At 44.6% G+C, this 20,676-nt stretch overlaps 2 protein-coding genes across 6 annotated transcripts in view; one reads left to right on the forward strand and one right to left on the reverse strand.

Moving 5' to 3' along the window:
• LOC131668148 (alpha-sarcoglycan) lies at window positions 1-20,259 on the reverse strand. 2 transcript variants are annotated; one of them, XM_058942057.1, is made up of 11 exons: window positions 13,183-13,316; window positions 13,056-13,116; window positions 10,231-10,404; window positions 10,028-10,167; window positions 9,785-9,957; window positions 9,081-9,182; window positions 5,702-5,867; window positions 5,319-5,545; window positions 1,425-1,607; window positions 1,247-1,315; window positions 2-1,051 (listed from the first exon to the last, which is right to left on the reverse strand). In XM_058942057.1, exons 3-11 carry the CDS (start codon window positions 10,364-10,366, stop codon window positions 1,027-1,029), a joined length of 1,221 nt encoding a protein of 406 aa, XP_058798040.1. In that variant the 5' UTR covers window positions 10,367-10,404; window positions 13,056-13,116; window positions 13,183-13,316; the 3' UTR covers window positions 2-1,026. The 2 variants fall into 2 exon arrangements, with proteins under 2 accessions (XP_058798041.1, XP_058798040.1); XM_058942058.1 differs by lacking the exons at window positions 13,056-13,116; window positions 13,183-13,316 and adding an exon at window positions 19,726-20,259 and having other exon boundaries at window positions 1-1,051.
• The window catches only part of LOC131668147 (inositol polyphosphate-5-phosphatase A), a 21,364-nt gene continuing 8,843 nt past the window's right edge, over window positions 8,156-20,676 (forward strand). The window contains exons 1-4 of one of the 4 annotated variants that reach the window (XM_058942054.1): window positions 8,156-8,516; window positions 18,563-18,678; window positions 19,053-19,094; window positions 19,174-19,274. In XM_058942054.1, coding sequence (XP_058798037.1) covers window positions 18,616-18,678; window positions 19,053-19,094; window positions 19,174-19,274 — 206 coding nt within the window. In that variant the 5' untranslated portion in view covers window positions 8,156-8,516; window positions 18,563-18,615. Of the gene's footprint in view, window positions 8,517-13,378; window positions 13,672-16,885; window positions 17,195-18,562; window positions 18,679-19,052; window positions 19,095-19,173; window positions 19,275-20,676 lie in introns of those variants that run through there. The other 3 variants (XM_058942053.1, XM_058942056.1, XM_058942055.1) reach the window with 3 other exon arrangements.

A 20,676-nucleotide genomic window follows, 5' to 3' on the forward strand; every position in this document is an offset into this window, starting at 1 on the left:
TTGTATTCACTAAATAAATAATCAGAATACCTGAATTTTGTTATTAAACTTTTATCGAACAAAGAAAAATATATAAATAATTATTGCATTACTAGATTACAAATAGCTTGGAATGTTATTGTTACCACTATCTTATATTTGTTATAGAATGGTTTCAGTACTATAAAAACTGATGTTGCAATGATGTACTACTTATCTTAGAAATAAATACACGTATTCTATACAAAAAGATAATTCAACACTTGCTCCTATACTTTTTTTTAAATAAAGTATTCTAAAACATGTACGAGTTGACATTAGTCACGAAGGCTTATCTAAATATATTTTCATTTTTTAGTACCGAGTGTTTTTGTGCTAGTTGTATTTAAACACAATAATAAAAGTAAAACGTCCACAAGCACATTTAATTACACAAAGAGCGAAAAAGATATTGAACGGAACGTTATGTGGACTCCTATGAATACTTTCTACGTACTATGAATTAATAACTCGATTATATCTTACTAATTGTTTTGCTGATGTAGTATTTAACCATTATATCAATAGTAATATTGTCACACGGATATTCATAATGCACAGCATGCATTATTCAACTATATGAATTCAACTATAATTTCACAGCACACGATCGATAACAAATATGATGCTTTCTCAGTATCTCTATGATAGCGCGTGCGTGCAACAAATTCACAATCGCAAAGTACATATACTCGCGTTTAATATTACTAACTAAACGCTTGCGAACAATATAAATGTAGAAGTAACCGATATATAATTGATTATTGCTTCGGTAAAAAGCGGTTGTTTATTCAGCTGGTATGTCAAGTTTCGGAGCCAGTCACAGAAACCTTGGTTTTGCAAGTCCAGCACAAGCGACAGCACGCAAAAATTGGCGAATTGGCGAACCCAAAAAATACTCTTCAGTATCAATAATGGCGATTATGGCGTTTATCCCATGCATGCATGCGCAAATATAGATGCGAGTGTTCTTCAGCAAAACCACGTTCGAGCCGGCTCCTCGTTTAGTCAAAAGTCGACTCTATCGCTGCCACTGTAATACAAGAAACGTTCATTTGAGCGATCTACTCGTTGCTTTGACTATCCTTTCAAAACAATACTATTGCAAAATTAATACAAAACTTGTTAAAAAAGACACAATAAAATATGACATCATGATTAGGAAGATAATGCTGTAAATTATTACACATTTTGTACATTCCTCGTATCCTTTATGCAAATTACTTACAAGTTGTTAGGGGTGATGTATGGCGGTGGATTTGGGCGCAGGTAAGAGCTGCTGTAATCTTTAGCGTTTCTGAAATAAAATAAAATATTTATTAAAGTAAACACTGCAGCTCGTAAAAACTAAAATTGCCCTAATTATTGCATGAAATTATCAATCTCAATGCGTGTAAAATATATACCTTGGGCTACGATTGATCAATTGAGAATCACTTAGTGTTGGACTGCAGGAGGATTGAGCAGCTGATAGTGAACGGAGTGTTCCTCTACTACTTGATGTAGTTGCATATTGAATCATTTGGACACCATTGGTCCCGCCGTTGTCCATTAATAATGGAGATCCTCTCTTTCCACTCGATGCAATTCTGAAAATTTTTATCATTTCTCAACTACATTTATAATAGTTTGTATCCGAACGAATATCATAATTTATAGTAAATCTCACACTGAATCTCACAAGTAAGTTATAAAATTGAAAATCACCTCGAAAAGTTTGAACTACGGTATTTACTTTTTCATCAGACTCTATCGGATAAATAACAAAATAGAGAGAGACAGAGAGACAGAGAGAGAGAGAGAGAGAGAGAGAGAGAGACGCAATGCACCGGACGAATGGTATTTCAAAAATTGCTTGCTTGCGCATGTATATACGTATAACGATAGCTCTTATCGTTCACGATAATCGCACGATAATCCTAGTGCTACGCGACGCGCATAAATATTAGAAGACATGACGCTGTCACATGTGACAGTCAAGCTTTTCGTTTTTCTTTTTCGCTTTATCGGTTTTACATTATCTATGACTCCCATTTGTGGTTCTTATGCAACGGTGTCGTTTTGAAGTGACAAGCGCATTGCACAAATTTCTGTATAATTTTTGCATTTACGTAAAGGTGGCATTAATTTTTAGGATTTTTGTTAATCTGATGAAGAGCTTCCATAGTCAAATTCTCTTGGGGTTTTGTATGCATGAATAATATGATTTATTGATGTGTCCGAAATGATTTATTACAAACAAAAAATAAATAAATAAATAAAACGTAATCTAGAATTTTTTAATTATGTAAAAGTGTGTTATTAAATTTTTCTACAATATATTGTGAGTAGGTATTCCATATCTTTCAAAACAAATGAATGAATTCATGAATAAATCAGTGCAATGATTACTAGATCGCTTTTTGCTGATTTTTTAATGTAAAAAATGATGGTATAAAAAATGAAAAAAAAATCGATGAGTTTACTGCCGTTTATATTTTATAATCGAACGTGTGCAATGCACGGCTTATGCATGTGAATATACGTTTTTTTTGTTCCGTTCATCCACCGACAGCAAATAAACGACAAGCAGTCGGAATCCAAAGAAGTTTGTGATAATTTAATTTCACGTTATAACACCATGACGTCATTGTCGTGCGTCATGAAGTTGCGGTTCGCTGCGGCAAGTAGAAGACATAAAAGGCTGATTTAACTACGTTTGACAAAAATTAGAGCAAAAGTTCTGGAAGAGTTATGCTGTTATTAAGACTATATTTATTATTTGCTTTTTCATTTTATTAACTGTAATGAATTATAAGAATATTATCTATTCATTGGACAGATGTACATACATTAATTATTGTTCATGGTTCGTATATTTTGAAATATAACGAAAAAATGTGTACGGATATAATAGATTTGTTTATTAATAAATAATTGTTTTACATTATCAAAAAAAGTATAAAAAATGTTTATAAAAATTGAATCAGCCCATGAAACTCTTGGCATATTAATGTATCGTACATTTACAACTCGTAAACATAGACTTGCATCTTGATTAATTTGAATCGTAATACCTTTTCCAGCTTAAGATGAACAGCGCTAAGATTACTGAAGTTGAGAACAGTTTGAAAGGAAACTCAATAAATGTATGTATATTCAATTCGATGTGTGGTAAAGCAAAATTTCAGGTCTATATAAACAACTATTGAAAATTTTCAAACATACTTGCAATAATGTTTGTTCAAAAAACTAGCGCACGGTTGTGTAATAAAAATAATTTATTTATAAATCAACAAAATTTTTGAAACGAAATAACTTGAAATATGTGCGCAAGATACCTCCGGCTCTTCGGAGCATTTGATCAATTTATGTCTTGTTATCAACGTACAATGAAACCCGTCGATACGATTGAATAAGTTTTTCTGCCAATAAGTGAACTAATAGTAATTCAATCGGATCAATAATAACATAAGTACATCGTCTTCGGGTCAACGTGATCGTTAATGCGATTATTTGAGCAAAATAATAAATAAAGCGTTTCCCTACCAGTATTACGTACACATATCCTCCGCGAGTGTGGGCGTTACTATATAGACAAACGTAATTGCGTCATCGCAAATATGCGAGTGCCGCGAGCGCGCGGTTGCTTTATGTCACGTGGCCGGCATTGAACCGTTGCTCGCGATCTTAATTACAAACACGATGCGTTACCGGTCACTTACCCGCCTTCGCTAATGTATTTATTTACTCCTTCGCGCACTTCGCTTTCTTCCCCCATTCGTAATACTCTTCTTTACTGCGTGTAATTTCGTCGCACGACCTCACTGGCGCCAATTCACTGTGACCGTCGTTAATGCGCTTCAAGCTTAACGATGACTGGCCATCTCTTACGAATCCGTTTTAGCAATGAATGTTCGCTTCTGCCTCTCGAAAAATCTGCAGGTACCGTCGATATTAATACACTGCGATACAAGTGGTACAGCATTTTCGCGCGTCACGTGCGAGCTCACGTCAAATATGTGGTTTTCAGCGCAGAATATTACTGCGCTCGAGACACGTCGTTGCATTTTGTAAAAATTCAATTGGTTTTTCGACTTCGCATGTTTTATTGACGAAGATCGATGACTCGACAGTTCAATGATCGAAAACTCTATACGACTTTCGTGGAGGCACTTGAGATATGTAATACTCTCAGCGAATATGCGCCAGTTTTTGAAGCTTTCAATGTGTGCCGCACATTATTGATCTTAGCGAGGAATTTCTAAACTTCGCCAACAATTCTACAGGCTTTAGCTCTTAGATTTCTGAGAACACTTCGAGGAAGTAACTTCTTGAGAGTAACCTCTGCATGAATCAGAGGTGAGTGTGACAGATATAGGCAGTAGCAAATAAAAAAGTTTAGCCACAATCGTAAAAAGAACAGCAATTTAAATTGCCAGTCGCACAATTGCTAAAGCTCATGTGAAATCGAGGCAGCCGTTGTACGTCACGTTTTATCGGCCGAGCAAAACAAAACAATGAAAGGAACCGTCGTATTTCGGCCGCAAAGAGCCGGAAGCACAGTTATCGAAAATGCAGTGGCATCGTCGCATACAAAAGAAAAGAAAAGAAAAAGGAGAGAATTGTCACACAACTGCGGCTGGTGGCTCTCTATTTATACAGCGTGAATGCAACTGTGCTCCGACGGTGGCGTTTGTGCACGTGTTGCGTAACAGACCGACTCTTGCGTGCATATAGGTCACAGGTCTGCGACTGCGAGCAGCAGCACTCTTATCGTTTATTATTATTCCATCAGTGCGTGTGTCTGTTTTTTTCTTTTCTTTTTTTTTTCTTTTTTTTTCTTTTTTTCTCTTTTTTTTTTTTTTTAATAGCGTCTCGCCCGCGCCTGCGCTTAAGTCTCGCCGAGGTATATAGCGGCGCGAAGAGTAACGTCGTATTTTTAGATGCCACAAGAAGAGCCTAGAATCAGGCTGATGAGATAACCTGGTCGATTTGTTCTTGATTATTATGTATCCGAAGGTTGGTGTTTGCGCGTTGCGCCGAGCCCTTGCGTCTAAAATTGCTCGCTTTTATTTTTACCACGTGCGATTGCCTTTAAGCAAACGCGTCCTCATTGCTAAGGACGCGCAGCTTGCTGTATCAACGCTGCATGTGCCCGCTCACTTGACTAATTGGAACCCGTCGATAATTGATCGGTATTAAAAATCGGCTGCACAGCATTCACGAGTCAGGCATCCATTTCTAATTACCATAATTTTTCATCTGCATGCGCACGAAAAAAATGGACTGATTTTAATAGGGGATGATGATATACTCACAGCTGGTCGTGATTGAGGCAGAGAGCTGCACTTAAAAAACCAAGGAGAAGCAACAGAAGGATAGCCGGCACAAGAAGACTGGTGAACAATTCCCTATGGTAGGCACGTTTGGGCAGTGCGGACTTGATCGGCTGAGCCCAACGCCACTCCGCTGATGGACCGATGATGTTGCTTGCACTCATGTCACGTCTCGCGCTCTCTTGCTGCAGACCACTGTTATCTTCAATCTGTCGAATGCTCAGCAACATATATTTAAAGAGTAATCAGGATGGACATTATTTTCTTTATCGGATATTCGATTTCCAACTGGCATGCAGTGTTCAAATAATCAAATCAGGCTCTCGCATTTATAACGTATTTATGATTTATAACCATTCACCTACCAGTCTAAAGTAGCACCAGTCGAACTCGAGATTTCGGAAAAAGCGATCAAACGATACCTTCTTGAAGTCGCAAGAGCTGAATTTTTTCATCGTCGGTTCCAATTCCTTCTCGAGAATCTGTAAGTCGTTCGAGAAGGGCATTGAACTGCCCAATCGTAATACCGTCCTGCAACATTATGCACAATTTTATTGTCAAATCCATTGGAATTATTTGACGGGCACCAGCTTCGGATTACTAATCAGATAAATAAATTTGTAAAAGTTTCCGTTCGTGCAAGTATCCGGCGGTGATGAGCACAAAGCAATTTGTTTTTTCAGAAGGCTTTCTTCGGATAAATCGGCACATTCCACTTTTCAAGATTAAATTGAAATGCATATCCAAATCCATATAATCAAGAAGCTTTCCTTTTTCAACATTGCAGCGACGATAAAATGAAGATCGTCAAGTTTCAAATTCCTGAAACGAGTCTCCAAAGCGCATTAAGAGTTGCCGTCTCGACGTTTCAATCGTCCTTGAGCAATCGTGTAAATAGAAACCTATCCTTTAAATTACGGTTTCGCTTTAATCAGCTCGCAAACGCAATGCATCGATGATTACGTATGTGCACACCGCATCGGAAATGAAAGTTTTACGTGAATTTGATAATCCCGCAACGGGAAAAAAATAAAGATGAGTTACGCACGCTTGAAAATGTAAATCGGCGCATTAATAACACCGAGGCAACAGATAAAAAGACCGCGAGCGCATCTTGCGTCGTTTGTCTCCGGGGATAAGAGTCCCAGATTGTCGTTTAATCGATTCCCCAAGCGCCCGAAGAAGAGCAAAAAAAATACAAGTCTACAAAGTGATTTAAAATGACGTCGCGAGAATCCGATGCCTGACGGTCGGCTTTTCTCTCTGTCTGTCTCTCTCTCTCTCTCGGTGGCTTCATTCCGCCTGTTTGGCGGCCGTATCGCCGTCGCGCCGTGTGTATCTCTCGTGCGTCATAGGCTCTGCGCTGCTGGCAAGCCCAAGGATGAAGAAACAAGAGCGCGTGTCCGTGTGTTTGGCGGTGCATCGCACTCTTTTTCTTTTTTGTTTCTGTCCACCTACGCGCGGTCCACGTTATTTCCCACGACTCGCCGCGACCTCATCTGTTATGTGCCAACGCGTTCCCTTTCAGCGCGGCGATTATTGCACGCGATCGCCGCGGCGAGCGGTCGCGCGCGCGTCATCGCCGGCGGCGCTTCGTGAATGAACTTTTAGTCCGAACCCGCTAATGAGCCTCGCTTAATGCGTGGTCGTTACGAACGAGCCGAACAAGAGGCCGATAACGTCCGACGAACGAGCGACGGGTGACACCAAGCTCGCGTGTCGTCCCGACGGTAGCCCGCAGCAATTGGGAGGCCGAAAGGAACGTTGGATTTTGAAAAAGCTGCGCCGATGGCCCGGTACGCCGTTGCCGCCGGAGCCAGGCGCGTCAAGCATAAATTAAGCTGTATTTACATTTAGCCGTGGCAGCTGCGAAGAAAAAATCAGAGAAGAAATAAAAGAAGAAACGACGCCTCCGGGGGGCCGCGAGCGTTTCGTATCTGCTCTATCGCTTTCGTCGTAACTCGCGCGCGACGTACGACGCACTGCTACGTGCGCCGCTCATACGCACACGCGGAAGTCCCGAGCGCCGAGGTGGAGAGATTTACAGACGAGACGCCGTACAACGGCCGCCCGCATCTCAGATGCTTTCCGCTCGGCTTCACTCCGATCTCGAGCGCGCTCAGTGCCGACGTTCGGTGCCCTGCGTACCGCTAACGTTAATTTACTATTCTCGTCGATTGTCATAAGCTGCAGACAGATTATGTCAGCGATGAAATGTTGTTCGTTTAAGCAGCCGAAATCTCAATGGGCATTCTCGCAACAAAATCGCAAAGCAAATGCACAGGCTATTAAAGACGTCAGATGTTGCGGTAGTTAAAAAAACAGCTTCTAAAAATAGCGGCAGTCACTCTGAGATTTGTGAATGTATTATTGACAAAGACGAACGAGCGATTTTCGAGCGAAGAAACGGTATGGCTGACGTACTCGATCGAGTCCGCCCTACACGCAGGTGAGAAAGATCGAGTCTAAAAGGCTCGCGAAGTGCAGTTGCGAATGGATCGATCAAGCTCCCTGGACGTCGTTTTCAGCAAGAGCGAAAGAAATTGCCGGGAAGGCAGCGACAAGCATCTCGGAAAAAGGCGAGAGTGGCGGAAAGAAGATAAAAGAAGAGCTCGGACGGTAGATAAAAGAAACCGGAGAAATCAAGAAGCCTCCTCGCGCGCGCAACGTCCAAAAGCGACGCGTGACGAGTTACAAGCGAGCGAGCGAGAGAGAGAGAGAGAGAGAGAGCGAAGTTAGCGTACGAGGTTTGTAGGTGCGAGTGGGGCTTAGACGGCGTGCGGCGTGCGCGCGCGTACGAGTTATTCAGTTGGCAGTTGGCCGCGCTCTCGCGATGGTGTACGCGTCGAACGCGCCTCGTCGTTCAAGCCCCAACTGTACGCAGCGAGCCACTTGTTGCGCCACCACCGCCGCCGTCGTCGTCGTTGCCACCAGTGCGTGAGAAAAGAGCAGCCGAGCGATGCGGACGCGACTTGGCTCGCGCGAGGCAGCCTCCGAAAAGTGATCCCCAAATAACTCGCTCTGCCCGTGGTCGCACGCCCCGAACGAAGGAGACGCTTGGCTGGACGCACGCGAGATGAGTTTTCGCGCGGCGCTGCTTGTGGACGAGGACTGTTCAGTGGCGGCCAGCGTGCGCGTGTGGCGACGAGCGCACGCACTCGTTCCTCCCTTTCAATGAAGGTTTGTTCCTGCCGGTCTTGCCGCTGCGCAGCTCGCGCAGCCGTCGCACACCGACTGAAGCGCCGATCGGGTCGAGCTTGCGCGCAACGCTATCGGCGCGGCCGAAAATAACGATTGCCGAAAGCCCACGGGGGAAGAGGGAGTGCCGCGTGCACGCGGCTCGCGAGAGGCGCGTCAACGAGTTCTTTTCCGCTAGATCGGCCGGACGATTTAGCCAACGTCAGCGGCCGAGCTCCCGCTCGCCTTATCGATCGGTCGCGTCCGCGCAACGGACCGAGCGGACAGAGGCGGCTGATTCAGCGGAGAGCGAGCCTTTCATCCCTGACGGCGAGCGAGCGAAAGAAAAGGGAAATAGGAGCACGGAGAGTGCGTCACCGCGAGTGTCGGTGGAATTAGTCAACTGGCGACGAGGCAAAAAATGCAAGCGGTGCCTTATCGCCGGCCCATATAGACTTTCTGCCGATCTTGAACTTTCGCGCGTGTCTCGTGCGCGCGCGTGTCCTTCCCGCTTCTATTTTGGAATCTAGACGCGCGAGCTTTACTTTCAAAAATCAATCCACTTACCCGACTTTTTCGCCGGGCTTCAACGGGTAACGCGCGCCCAACTCTACCGCCGGAGCCAGAAACGTCAACTGCAGGTCCGTCGCGTTTTTCCAGATGTTTTTTCTGAAATCAAAGATGCACTTTATCCGTTCGACTCGCACTCATTGCCACAGTGCAATTGCAATTTTATTACGTAGCTTATGGCTTATCGTAGTCCCTGATGCGTTGTGCCCTGATGAAATTACGAATGTGATATGCGCAATCGCGTTCGAGAAATATTTATCTATGAATATGATTTTAGCAATAAAGCATTTACGTTAGTCGCGAGAAATTACAATTTAAAAAACTTGGCAATCCAACTGATTTATTGTTCTCATTGAATTTTCCAGTTGTCAACTGCTTGTTCATTCCTCTGTTCCTCTGTTTTTCATCTGTTCAAAAATATGCGTACTTTTTCCTGAACGTTCGTATAACTGGTATTTCATTTTAGACCGTTGGGCGGTGCATTCAAATTGCGGAAATCAGACTGTATGAATATTCTTGCAAACTTATTTTTAACGAAACCCGTCAAGTGCATTCACGTCTGTTTTTCATAACAGCGAACCTTTCCAACTTGGTCAGTTCTTTCCAAAATCCATTATTCAAATTATGATTTCAAAACAAACTTTTTTAATAATGGCCGTGTACAGATTGAGGATGTGATCAAAGCATAGATAACTACGAACCTGAAAACATCAAAAAGCATTTCCGTGCCATTGTCAAACATGTCCTCGACATCCCAATTATTGACTTTTAATTGAATCTGGTATTTCGAGACATTTTCGTTCTCGGATACGACAACTTCAAGGACCGTGTCTCTTGTTTCGTAGGTCTTTTTGTTGAAAGCAATTATCTCAACCTAAAACAGTCAGCAAACAAACACAGAGAGTTCGTAGTTGGATTAGAGAATGAACGAGGTAACAGCATACCTTGAAAGTTTTCTGATCTCTGGGCGCAACTCCGTAAAGGTAGCCTCGATGAGTTCTTTTGCTGTAAGTGTAATGAATCCAAGATGGCAAATCCGGCGAGTCCAGCAGAGACGACTCGTATATGTACTCGTCTCGTCCATCTGCAAAGCAATTTATCGACGTGAAGAAACGCTGCGAGCAAGACGAAAGCACAGCAGTTTTACCGTTAAAAGTCCAATTGAAATAACGGGGTACGACTGGTATAGCGTTCACTTGCAAAGAGTAAATGTACACTGTATCAGTGGCGCTGGTTACGGCCACGAAGCTCAGTAGTAAGCCTAACGCTGCGCTCGCATACATGTTGTCGTGCGTTATCTTTGCGTTCGAAGCCTTTTTTCCTGCAAATCGCACGTTTGTTTCAATCGGCACGTCTTTCATTTCCATAAATCAAGTTGTGATTTTGTTGATTAACGTTGAATTACAAGGGCGTTGACAGTTCGCAATCAGAGCTGCGTAGCGATGTCGTCGGATCGGCAAACAAACGCTCGTAATCGTCGGCTGCGCGCGCGCGCCAGATAAAGATGTTAACGAGCATGATTTACCAATCAACAACAACATTAATTTACAATCCAAATTCGGATCTCAAGATGCGCTCGTCGCCTCGTTTTTCCTGCCCTCGCGCGGCCACGTACAAAAGCCAGCCAGCGGAAAAGTCTCCGCTCGGCGTCTCGCAGTCGAGTAAACAAAGCTCCGAAAGCGAGATAACAACTCGCGCGTCTCCCGTAAATTTGTGCAAGCGCCGCGTGAAGAGAAACAAAAAGCGAAGCAAAGAATAACCAGACAAGTATACGCGCGCGGCAACGAGGCCAAAGCTTTTTACCCGGTTCCTATACAAAAGCGTCGCTTTATCTGGCGCGCACAATTGAGCCGAGCGAGGCGCGCGCGCGCGCGCGAACGACGCGTCTTTGTCGAGCGCGAACGAGGGCATGAATTTTCGCGGTGTAAACCGACAGACGAGACGCGATTGACGCAATTCGCTACGCTCCCGCGGAAACGATACGCTCTGCTCGTCATATCTAACGTCGCGCCAGAGAGCAGACCTCGTGTCTGTCCGCGATATACATCGCACTTCTTCCATGCAACGAGCGCGCTCGCGTGCACCTTGGCATCGCCAATCCGACAGCGGCGCTCGCTTCGTCCGCGAGTTTAACGAGCGTGCATGCCAGTTGTCGTGATTGCGAGATCTTTTAAGGAAATCAAAAGCCGATCGAGCCATTCCACGTGATTTATTTCAGATCGAGAAGAATCTGCCGTTAAGTGACTTTTTTTTTAATACACTTATGCTGCGCGCGTAATGTTGCAGAATCAATTATTGAAATCGCACTGAACGTACGGAGAATGACTCGTGAAAACATTTAATTGCTTGGTGAAGAAAAAAAAAAGTGCAGTAACTTTGTGTTCCGTCATATTTTTTCTCGATGTAATTCACTTGATTACTTGGAGCTTTTCATCCTGACGTCATTTCAGATCTCTCTACGAACACTCTTTATCGATGTTTTATTTTATGATCTCTTAATTGCTTTTTTTTTATCTCTTGCGATTGTCCAAATTGTCTTATGGTATCGGATGAAAGAGACGTGTCACTACGCATTCGTCATTTTGCCATTCATTCTGTGTAAATATGCACAGAAATAAAGAATTTTTCAATTCTGATTGCGAATGGTATTTCACGAGGAAGAGTTCGTTGAACAACCTTTTTGATTTAAAAAAATGAATTAACAACAACATCCCATTGAAATGTACATTTGTGGTATTATTTATATTCGACAGTAAAAGTAAGTTGAACAGGTCCTAAACGTCGAGATGTCTGACAAATAACGAGAAAAAAGCAGTATCGCTCGCAAAGTCGGAAGATGAAAAGAAAGGAATTGTCGAAAAATGCTCTTCTGCTAAGGTGCTTTTCGTTTAATACGCGTATTTCAGCTGCTTCTTTGACTTGCTAATTGGCGAATTTCGCTACTCTTCGTCTCCGCGAAGAGACAAGTGCCGAATTAAGCATCTCTGAGCTTTCGTTTGTAAGAGAGAGAGAGAGAGAGAGAGAGAGAGAGAGAGAGAGAAGAGAGGAGATTTCTTCAGAAATAAAGGCGACACGCTTTTGCTGTTAGCTAAATTAGGCTGAGCGACTTAAAGCCTTGAAATTTAAGGGGCCATATAAGAATTGTCGACGTTTAAATTACACGAAATAAGTATGAAAGAATCAAATGAATTTCGCCGTTCGAAGAAACGGGACTCGTGTGATGCAGCTATTTACAGCGTAGCTCTATAAATCGGTCAATTTAAAGACTCGGATTACGCGTTTGATATGCGACTGAAACGAGTGTTTTACATGATAAATTATTTGCACAGTTATATAAAGTAAGGACGTCACATGCGAAGGAATAAGAAGAAAAATTATTGAATAAATTACGTCGTAAGAGTTACCCCCGGTTATAGTGTCGTCTTACTCATAAAACTTCATGCATATTGTTTCAATGTCCATGAAGGATCGGGGAGAAATTATACTTTATAATGAATTGGCATTTTGAATATCGCCATAATCAATCATCGCCTGAAATTGCTATCTTCTCGCGATTTGTTCGTTTAATATTTTTATGTAAAATTATATAATGACGTGTGAGTAAATTTTTATAATTATGCCCCAATAGTTCATATTAATATCATATATTTATTCTAATCTGAAATTCCGTTTAACAATCTCCAAAACCCCATTACAAATCCCATTAGCTTCTGTAAAATAAAATTAAAATAATCGGTTTATTAAATGAAACGCGACCCATAGGTTTTTTCTTCTGAAATAGTACCTAACCTAAATCAAATACTTTCATTCCATATCCTGTACGTGTCAAAGGTTGAAGTCTTCGATCATATATTCAGTAGGTCAAACGTAATCGCGCCAATTAGAGACGCAATCACACCGTAATAATCGAAACAGCAGCCTCGAACTAGGCGATTTTCACAAAATACAACGATAAATCATCGTCTGACTCACCGACTCAATGGCACAGCTTGCAAGCTCGCGAGTTTGCGCTTTCAGTTTTAATTGCGGCACACTGGAAAAGCAAACGAGGCGAGTATAAAAAAGTAGCACACAAAGTAAATAGTGTACGGAAGTCTACCTGTGAAAGATGAGAAAAGCGAAAATGGTCGTGAGCGTGAAAGCTCACCCATGGCGAGCGATCGACGAAAGACGACGACGAGGGGGCTGCGTGGCGCGCAGCCGCGACGCCGGCTTCGAACGTGTGTCGACGAGTGGAGAGAAAGAGCGGAGTGGCCGCGCAGCTGTGCGCCACACACAGCACACAGTCCCGACGGAGTCGTCGCTCCGCGCGCACGCGTGCACACACCATAGCAGCCGTCTATTCTATGCCTTTTGCCTCCCTCTCTCTCGTCTCTCGTCGCGAGCGAGCTGCCTGTGACATGACGATCCCGGGTGGAGGAGTCGCTCGCTAGAAGCCTCGATGCCCGCTGTTTTGACAACGTTGACAATAGAGCAGCAACGTGCTGCCAGTGTGCGTGCGCTTGCCAACCTCTGCGATGCCTAAAACCAGCTCCATGGATTCGCGAAGTGTGCGTTAGGTCGGCGTCGTGCTGTTGCGGAAACTCGAGTGAGTATACAAGCTCCGTCTCTCTTTTTCACTTCTCACAGCTTCTACCAAACCTCCTCACTTCTCTATTTCATGATTTTTTCTTTTTCCGGGCAATAATGCTTCCTCGAAATGAACAGTTTTGTTCGAGCTTTCTTTTCGTATCAAGCTTCGAGTATAGAGTAGATCTTTTATTCATAAGAACAGACTTTGAGAGAGGGAAGGAGAGGGAGAGAGAGAGACAGAGTGAGGAAAGAGCTCCGTGGAACTGTAGTGCACTGAGACGTTGAGTGCGTGGTAATTTTGATCTCACCCCTCCCCCCCCTCTCCACATATCATTCGATGAAACTTACATGGCGAGTAGGTTACGGAAACTGTTTTCAATCCAATTTATTTACCTGCAGCAAGCCAATAGGAATTGAAATTTCAATCACAACTGCAAAGCGCCGATTTAAATCTTACAAAACAACATGTTGCAAATATAGCAAAATTTGCGTTTCGTCACTGCATTTGAAATTTTAATTTATCTGTGCTTGTTTCAATTGAAAAATTGATTTTAAAACAGTTTCTAGTTCTACGTTATTTACAGCCTACACGTATGATGTAAGTTTTACCGAAAGGTGAGTGTATGTGTGTGTGTGGCGGAGGGGGAGGAGGTAAGATTTCAGCATTGTACAGGGATCGTGAACGTTCATTATTTAAAAAAATTAGTTATTCATGAACACTTATTACAATAGACACCAATTTTTCACCTTGGCCAACACACGAAACGAATAGCCGATCTCCCTCAGTCTGCAACCTGCATTTCATGCGTGTATCTGTATTCTGCAGGTTACAAGTAAGGAGACGACACCCGGCCCTGTAATTGACGCATTGACGAAAAAGATACCGCCATTTTCTATCTCATATAAACCCCATATAGAGCATCAAGATATAGAGATAAAGCAAAATTTTCTCAAATGCCAGATATCAGGTGAAATTTCTAGTCTAGAAAATAATTGCGAACATTGTCAAAACTAGTCGAATAACTTTTTCAAAAGTACCTCGATCTGACTAAACCTTTGCTCGAGTAATCTAGACCTTCGATTTGACTGGTCGAAACATCGAAAGCGCGCAATTGAGAATAGAAATGAATGACTAGGCGGAGACCAGATTTGCAATCTTATTGTATACTCGCATGCGGTTCACGAGCGTAACCCTTGATCTCACTCTCGTACACTTATGTCGATCCAAGTCTTCAGAAAATAGCGGAAAAACTTTCGTAAGAACTTTGGTCCATCCTGTTTGTTTGATTTTTCATTCACTACGTAAGACTTATTCAACAAATAATAAATAACAAAGTGAACGCAAAATGTTTTCTAATTCTGATTAATTAAACTTTACAACTTTCTAATTGACTATTTTACTTCGTTATTGCATAACTATTTGATAAAAAAAATCTTACGGAACCAAGTTTTGTATTGATTCTGTGAAGAGGACAAGTACAGTGTTATGCTAAGTACTTGCTATGAAATCGATAAAGTTCACATTCTCATCTGTAATATCCCCGGCTGTTCGTGTGTATTTGATAACATCGCGCTAGGTTCGATGTCTCTATCAGGCTTCTTCATGCGAAATGTTATAAAAACTCTATTTCATAATTATACCTTTATGATTGCCTTTACTTCGCTTAATTGGTACAATATCATAGAATAATGGCAATAAAAATAAATAAAACAGAATATAAAGCGCGAAACTTTTGCAAGGTATGCAGTGACTTTGTCAGTTCAATAATTGTTTCATTGTGCTAGGTATTTTTCAAGTGCACTATCTACTGATTATATCAGCAATGTGTTCGCTACTAAGCTGGAAATACTTTCATATTTACATATTTTGAAAATAAGTTAATCGCAATTATGAATGAAATTGTTCATGATTGATCTATTGTTTTTTTTATCTTTCCCTTACTGTCACTATTTGCGTTAATTTCTTTAACGGAAAATGATTTGGCTCCTTAATGAACTCTAAATGGAAGAAGAAACGTGATAAACTGTAAGAGTAAGATTGAATATACGAAAAGTAGGTTAATTGTAACAAAAAGCGTTCTCTGGCATGATATCCATTTTGATCAACGTGGTAATTAATTATTTTGGATACTCCATAGGAAGCAGGCTTATTCTGAAATTCAATCACTGCGTGCTAATTAATCATGAAATTGGCTGGAACGCACAGTAAAACGTGTTTTTTCTCGTCATTACTTTTTCGAATACTCTGTTATCGAATGGTACTAAGCGACGGCTATCGTTGAGCCGGCGGTCACTCGGATAGACCGACATTTTCCGGTGTGTCGAAGCGTTCGAGGAGAAGAAAAGAAAAAAAAACTGCAGAGATCGCGAAGACATCCGCGAAAAGCGAGCCCACAGCCAAAGGCTGGGCTTATCGCGCAGCGCCGAGGCTCAATCGATGCTCGACCTATATAGCGGCGGCCAGCGAGTGAGCGTCGCGGCGGACAAAGGGGGACAAAGGAGTAGAGGGCCGCGCGCGCGCACGAAGGGAAGGAGCCGCGCGAAAAGCCGCGAAACCGGAGTCCCATTAGAGCGGCCGAAGCCCGCTTTCCATCTAGAGAGCTCTCGCGGAGTTGCGCGCGCGCGACACGCGAGAAAAGTCCTTTTGCGATCGGCGCGCGAGCCAATGCCGCAGCGCACACCGCTGGAAATAAAATGTAAATGCTCAGCCAAGGACCTGCTCCGCGTATAAATAAATCGCGCGCAATGCCGCGCGCAATCAGTCCCGGCAAAAGCCTGTGCGCGCGCACCTTCGTTAATCTTATCGCAGTGTACACTTCCGAGAATCGGCGAGCGAATCGGCTTGCGTAATTGGCCGGCGGAGGAAACGCATGATTTTCGTCGTCATCGTTTCTTCTCTCGCGGGCGAGCGTCGCGATTTCGCCTCGGTTAGCGCGCCCGTTACCGGTCGAAGACGTCGAAGCCCGCCGAGCGCGGGCGCGCGCCGGCATACGTAGACGCGGCTAGCTCGCGGGTGCCGCGCTCGCGGGCGATCGATCGGCGGAGAGCGAGAACGATCGCGCGAGAGGAAGGCGAGGTGCCGCGTGGCGCCCGACGGTCCGGCCTACGGCACTGCCTATTGACGTGCGCGGTAGGCGTGGCTACTCGGCGGTATACGCTACCGTTGCCGCCGGCTCGGGACTCGGGATGCGGGGATATATTTACACGCGCGGCGTGTGTGTGCCGCAGGAGCCGCGCGCTATCGCTCGCCAGCCAGCGCAGCCAGCGCCGCCGAGTCCGCGCGTGTCGCCTATTACGTGCGCGATTAATAACTAATACGCCCGCGCGATTCCTGCCGGAACACGGCGATCTGCGGCGCGTGAGGTCGATGCGCGCCGATCGCGGTTCACTGCGACCGCTGATCGATCGTCGCCCGACGGCCTGCTAGGCTACCGAGACGGAGAGGGAGAGGGAGAGAGCTTACGTGTGGCCGATGCCGAATCGTTGCCGGGTGCGCGGAGAGCCTTTGGATGTAGCTTTTGGCTGTGAGTATGGGTATCGTACGTAATTTTTTTTTTCTTTTTTTCTCTCGAGTTTTCGAGTAATGAGATGCGCGAGCGTGAGTTTCAAGCGAAATCCTCGGCTTTTTTGTGTGCTTTAACAACAAGGTTGAGTAGCGCGTAAATGTTGGAGAAGAAAGAAAAGAAGCGCTTTGTCAAGAAAAAAAAAATACTTAACTTTAAGATTTGAATTTTCTCCCGAGGAAAACGTAAAATGCAAACCTAACGAGGAAACAAATTCGATTGAAGTAGAGAGAAAAAGGAAGGACGACGAGAAGATTAAATGTAGCGAGGGAGAGAGAGAAGGAGCAAGTCAAAAGATTTAATTAGTTTGCCAAGTCGCCGGCCGCGAGCAAACGTAAATCATTTGGCGTTATACATAGCGCAAACTGTCTGGCAGTTACTGCGTGCGTGCGTGCAGCCCATTCAAACGTTTAGAGCGTTATCCAGAGGCGGCCACTTCGGCCAGCCGTGTCTTCTTCGGGTCGTGCACGCGGAAACTCACTCGAAAGGGCTTTTTAGCCTTCTCTCGTGCGCTCCTCCGGTTTGACGATCTCGCTGTGTGCCTGGACCACTCACTCGCGCATTCCACGCAACGACGTTTACCTACAATTTGAACATTCGACAAACGAATGGGGTCGTTCTGTTGATTTTGATTTTGTGGATAAACCTCAAAATGGTTTGTACTGTCAGTGGGCTGAGCATACGATCTGTTTGTTTAGCAATCGACCGTGTAATGCGACATACAAACATTTCATACTCGATGTACCGTGAAAGTAGCTAATCGATCAAACGTCCTCCCCTTCTCCCCCACGAAATAAAGGTATTAACAATGGATCGTTGGAGCGAGCGCAAATTGACGGGTGACAGTGTGTAAAGCGTTTTCTCTAATCGCATTGGAACACTAACAGGTCCAAAATAAAAATGCCATAAGCAAAGACAACAGTTACGCGGCAAAGAGTCGGATGTGTGTCGCTCGGCTCGGAGAAGTCGAACGGATTGACGTGCATGTGCAGAGCGGCGCATCTCTCGAGCCAGTTTGCTGCCGCGCGCGATAGACGGATGTGTTTTTCATGCATTCATCCGGTAAGTGCGGCGAGCGAGGAGACAGAGAGAAGAAAGGAAGCTCGATGCTCCGACTGCGCCTGCTGGCTTCTTTGGCGCGACGTCCGCTGATCGTTTATTTATCGAGGCGACGCGAGCCCCCGAACCCTTTGGTTGGCGCAAGCGTCGACTGAAAAGAACGCAATGTAACGGACGAGTCGGGCTTTAGCGCAGAGCCGCGGGTCTCGTGTGAAACCGTCCGATAAAACTGTCGACGGCAATCCACGTTATCGAGTGAGATGTGATCTTTTGACTGAATTTCAGGCCGGTTACGTGTGTCTGCGTGAGCGGAAACACGGAAGAGGAGCGCCGTGAAGATGTCATCGGGCGGTGTCCCGTGTCTGCTTATCACCGCCAACGTCGGCAGCATCTTCGAGGAGGTGAGCACGCTACTCGTCGCTATTCCCCGCCAACGACTCGCGGGGCGTTATTATAATATAACGCTCGTCTGGCCATGTATGCTCGATCGATTGCACTCGGGACGATAATTAACGTGACATGTAATAACGGAGCGCGAGCCTCCTGCGCTCGACGGGCTGATTTGATTAAGCAAGCGAAATTGCCATCGCCGTCGTCAGCATCGGCACGATCGACCTAGCTGTCTCTCTATCTGTCAGACTTGAAAAATATAATTGCCATCCTACGGAGCGGCGATAACTATTGCGCCTCCAAACAATGACGCAAATGCAGTAATCGTACTTTAGAAAGGAGCAATTAAAAAAAAAGAAGCTTATCATATCTTTTTGTGTTCCAGCCGAGTGTTATGTTAAAGCTATGGATGGAAGAATTCTTATCGGTGAGTCGATATTGTAAGAATGACAGAGAAGAAAAAAAAGCCTAATGCTGTTTTCAATTGGTCGTTTCTCTCCTCGCAGACGGTGGCTCGGCTCGATCCCAAGTTCATTGCCCTACATTGCCAGGAAGTAGGAGGCAAAAATTACGCGGAAAGCATGAGGCACGTCGAAGATTTCGTTAGGTATGTTGCACAAGTGTACGTTCCCTCGACGCCGCGTACGAGCTGTGCAGTCCCGCTGAAATGGTTGCGCGAGTCGCGGAGAGACGCCGCGCCGGGGCAACTCGACGCGTCAGCGCGAATCGCGAATACATCTTCGTGGCGCTCGCCGAGAGCTTCGCACGCGCGTTCATTCGAGTCACGTTTCGCGCCGACTCGATGCGCGATTTAATTGTATTGGCCTCGCGCGAGCGCCTCGCGTGGCAAATTGCAAATTAAATAGGCGTTAAAAACGCGCGTGGACCTGCCTCTTGCGTCAGGCCCATTAAATTTATTCGGCTTTTATCTCCCGGCAGCAGAGTTGCAAGGAGATGTAAGCACCGATGTAAGCTCTTTGCGGAGTGCATTCATCCGTCGCGCAATCATAACTGTGCCTGCCGCCTAATTACAACGTGCAAAAGACAAAAATACATACCGTTCGTTACAATTAACAATGGAACATTTCAAGTGTTACGCGTGCTTCTGATGAATTATTATATCTTCTCCGCGTCATAGCAAGCAAAGCATCCACTCCACTCAAGGATAATTACTCGTTCATTTTACAATCTACAATTATACGTCGCGGGCTTGCTAATGGCAACCTTATAATTGATAATTGAAATTCAGAGCGCGGTTCTCGCGCCCCGCCGAGACAATGAGCTTTTGTCGACTGACAACTCTATATCGGAGTCATACGCTTCTCTTGCGCAGCCAAGTTTCAACGCCCAACACCGGTGATCCACTTCTACCGTCCTGCGCACTCCTCTAACTCTCGTGCCCGCTCGTTTAACGCGCGAGTTTTCACTTCGAAAGTCGTGCTTCGTTTTGCCAACTGCTAGCTCGTGTAACGCACACTCGGACAATTATCCTTTTACTCCAAGACACGTCGCTCAATCGGCACGAGGATCAGCGAAACTGTGCACACGCATAGGCCGAATTCGAATGAGATTGGCCCGAGGCTGAGTCGCCGTAAGCTCAACCGCGAGAATGGCCGACATCAAGGATACTTGAGCCAGGCGAAAAGCCGACGAGCGAGCGCGCGCATACCCTCGAGTCTGGCGTCGTGCCACGCCGCGCGCCCTTTAATAATCAAATTTCCGAGTCGCGTGCGCAAGCACGTCGGGCAAGACGACACCGCGTTATTTAGCCGCCGAGTCAAGGGTCTTGCCTTTTCCTTGAGCTATAATTGAATGAAAGCGTGAGCACACGCGCGCTCAAACAAAAGTGGCTCGCATATGCATGAGCGAGGGGGAGGGAGGGGGAGGGAGCGAGGATGTCCGAATTGATTTAAGTGCCGCTGCGGTTGCCGCGTCACTGTCACTCATGGCAAATTGCCGCGAATAGTTGTTTATTTCTTTTCTATCTGCGGAGAGAGCTTTTTATAACG

The sequence above is a fragment of the Phymastichus coffea genome, unplaced genomic scaffold, assembly GCF_024137745.1.
Source record: "Phymastichus coffea isolate CEN01 unplaced genomic scaffold, Cenicafe_Pcof_1.1 PCOF00074, whole genome shotgun sequence".
Taxonomy (NCBI): Eukaryota; Metazoa; Arthropoda; class Insecta; order Hymenoptera; family Eulophidae; genus Phymastichus; species Phymastichus coffea.

What these genes read in the sequence shown, in the direction of transcription:
- LOC131668148 (XM_058942058.1), bottom strand. Translation starts at nt 10,366, where the DNA reads ATGTATGCGAGCGCAGCGTTAGGCTTACTACTGAGCTTCGTGGCCGTA. An exon ending in AAGCCCGGCGAAAAAGTCGG is followed by an intron (nt 5,868 to 9,080) that starts GTAAGTGGATTG and finishes ATAATGTTGCAG; the next exon opens with GACGGTATTACGATTGGGCA. An exon ending in TACATCACCCCTAACAACTT is followed by an intron (nt 1,052 to 1,246) that starts GTAAGTAATTTG and finishes CTTGTATTACAG; the next exon opens with TGGCAGCGATAGAGTCGACT.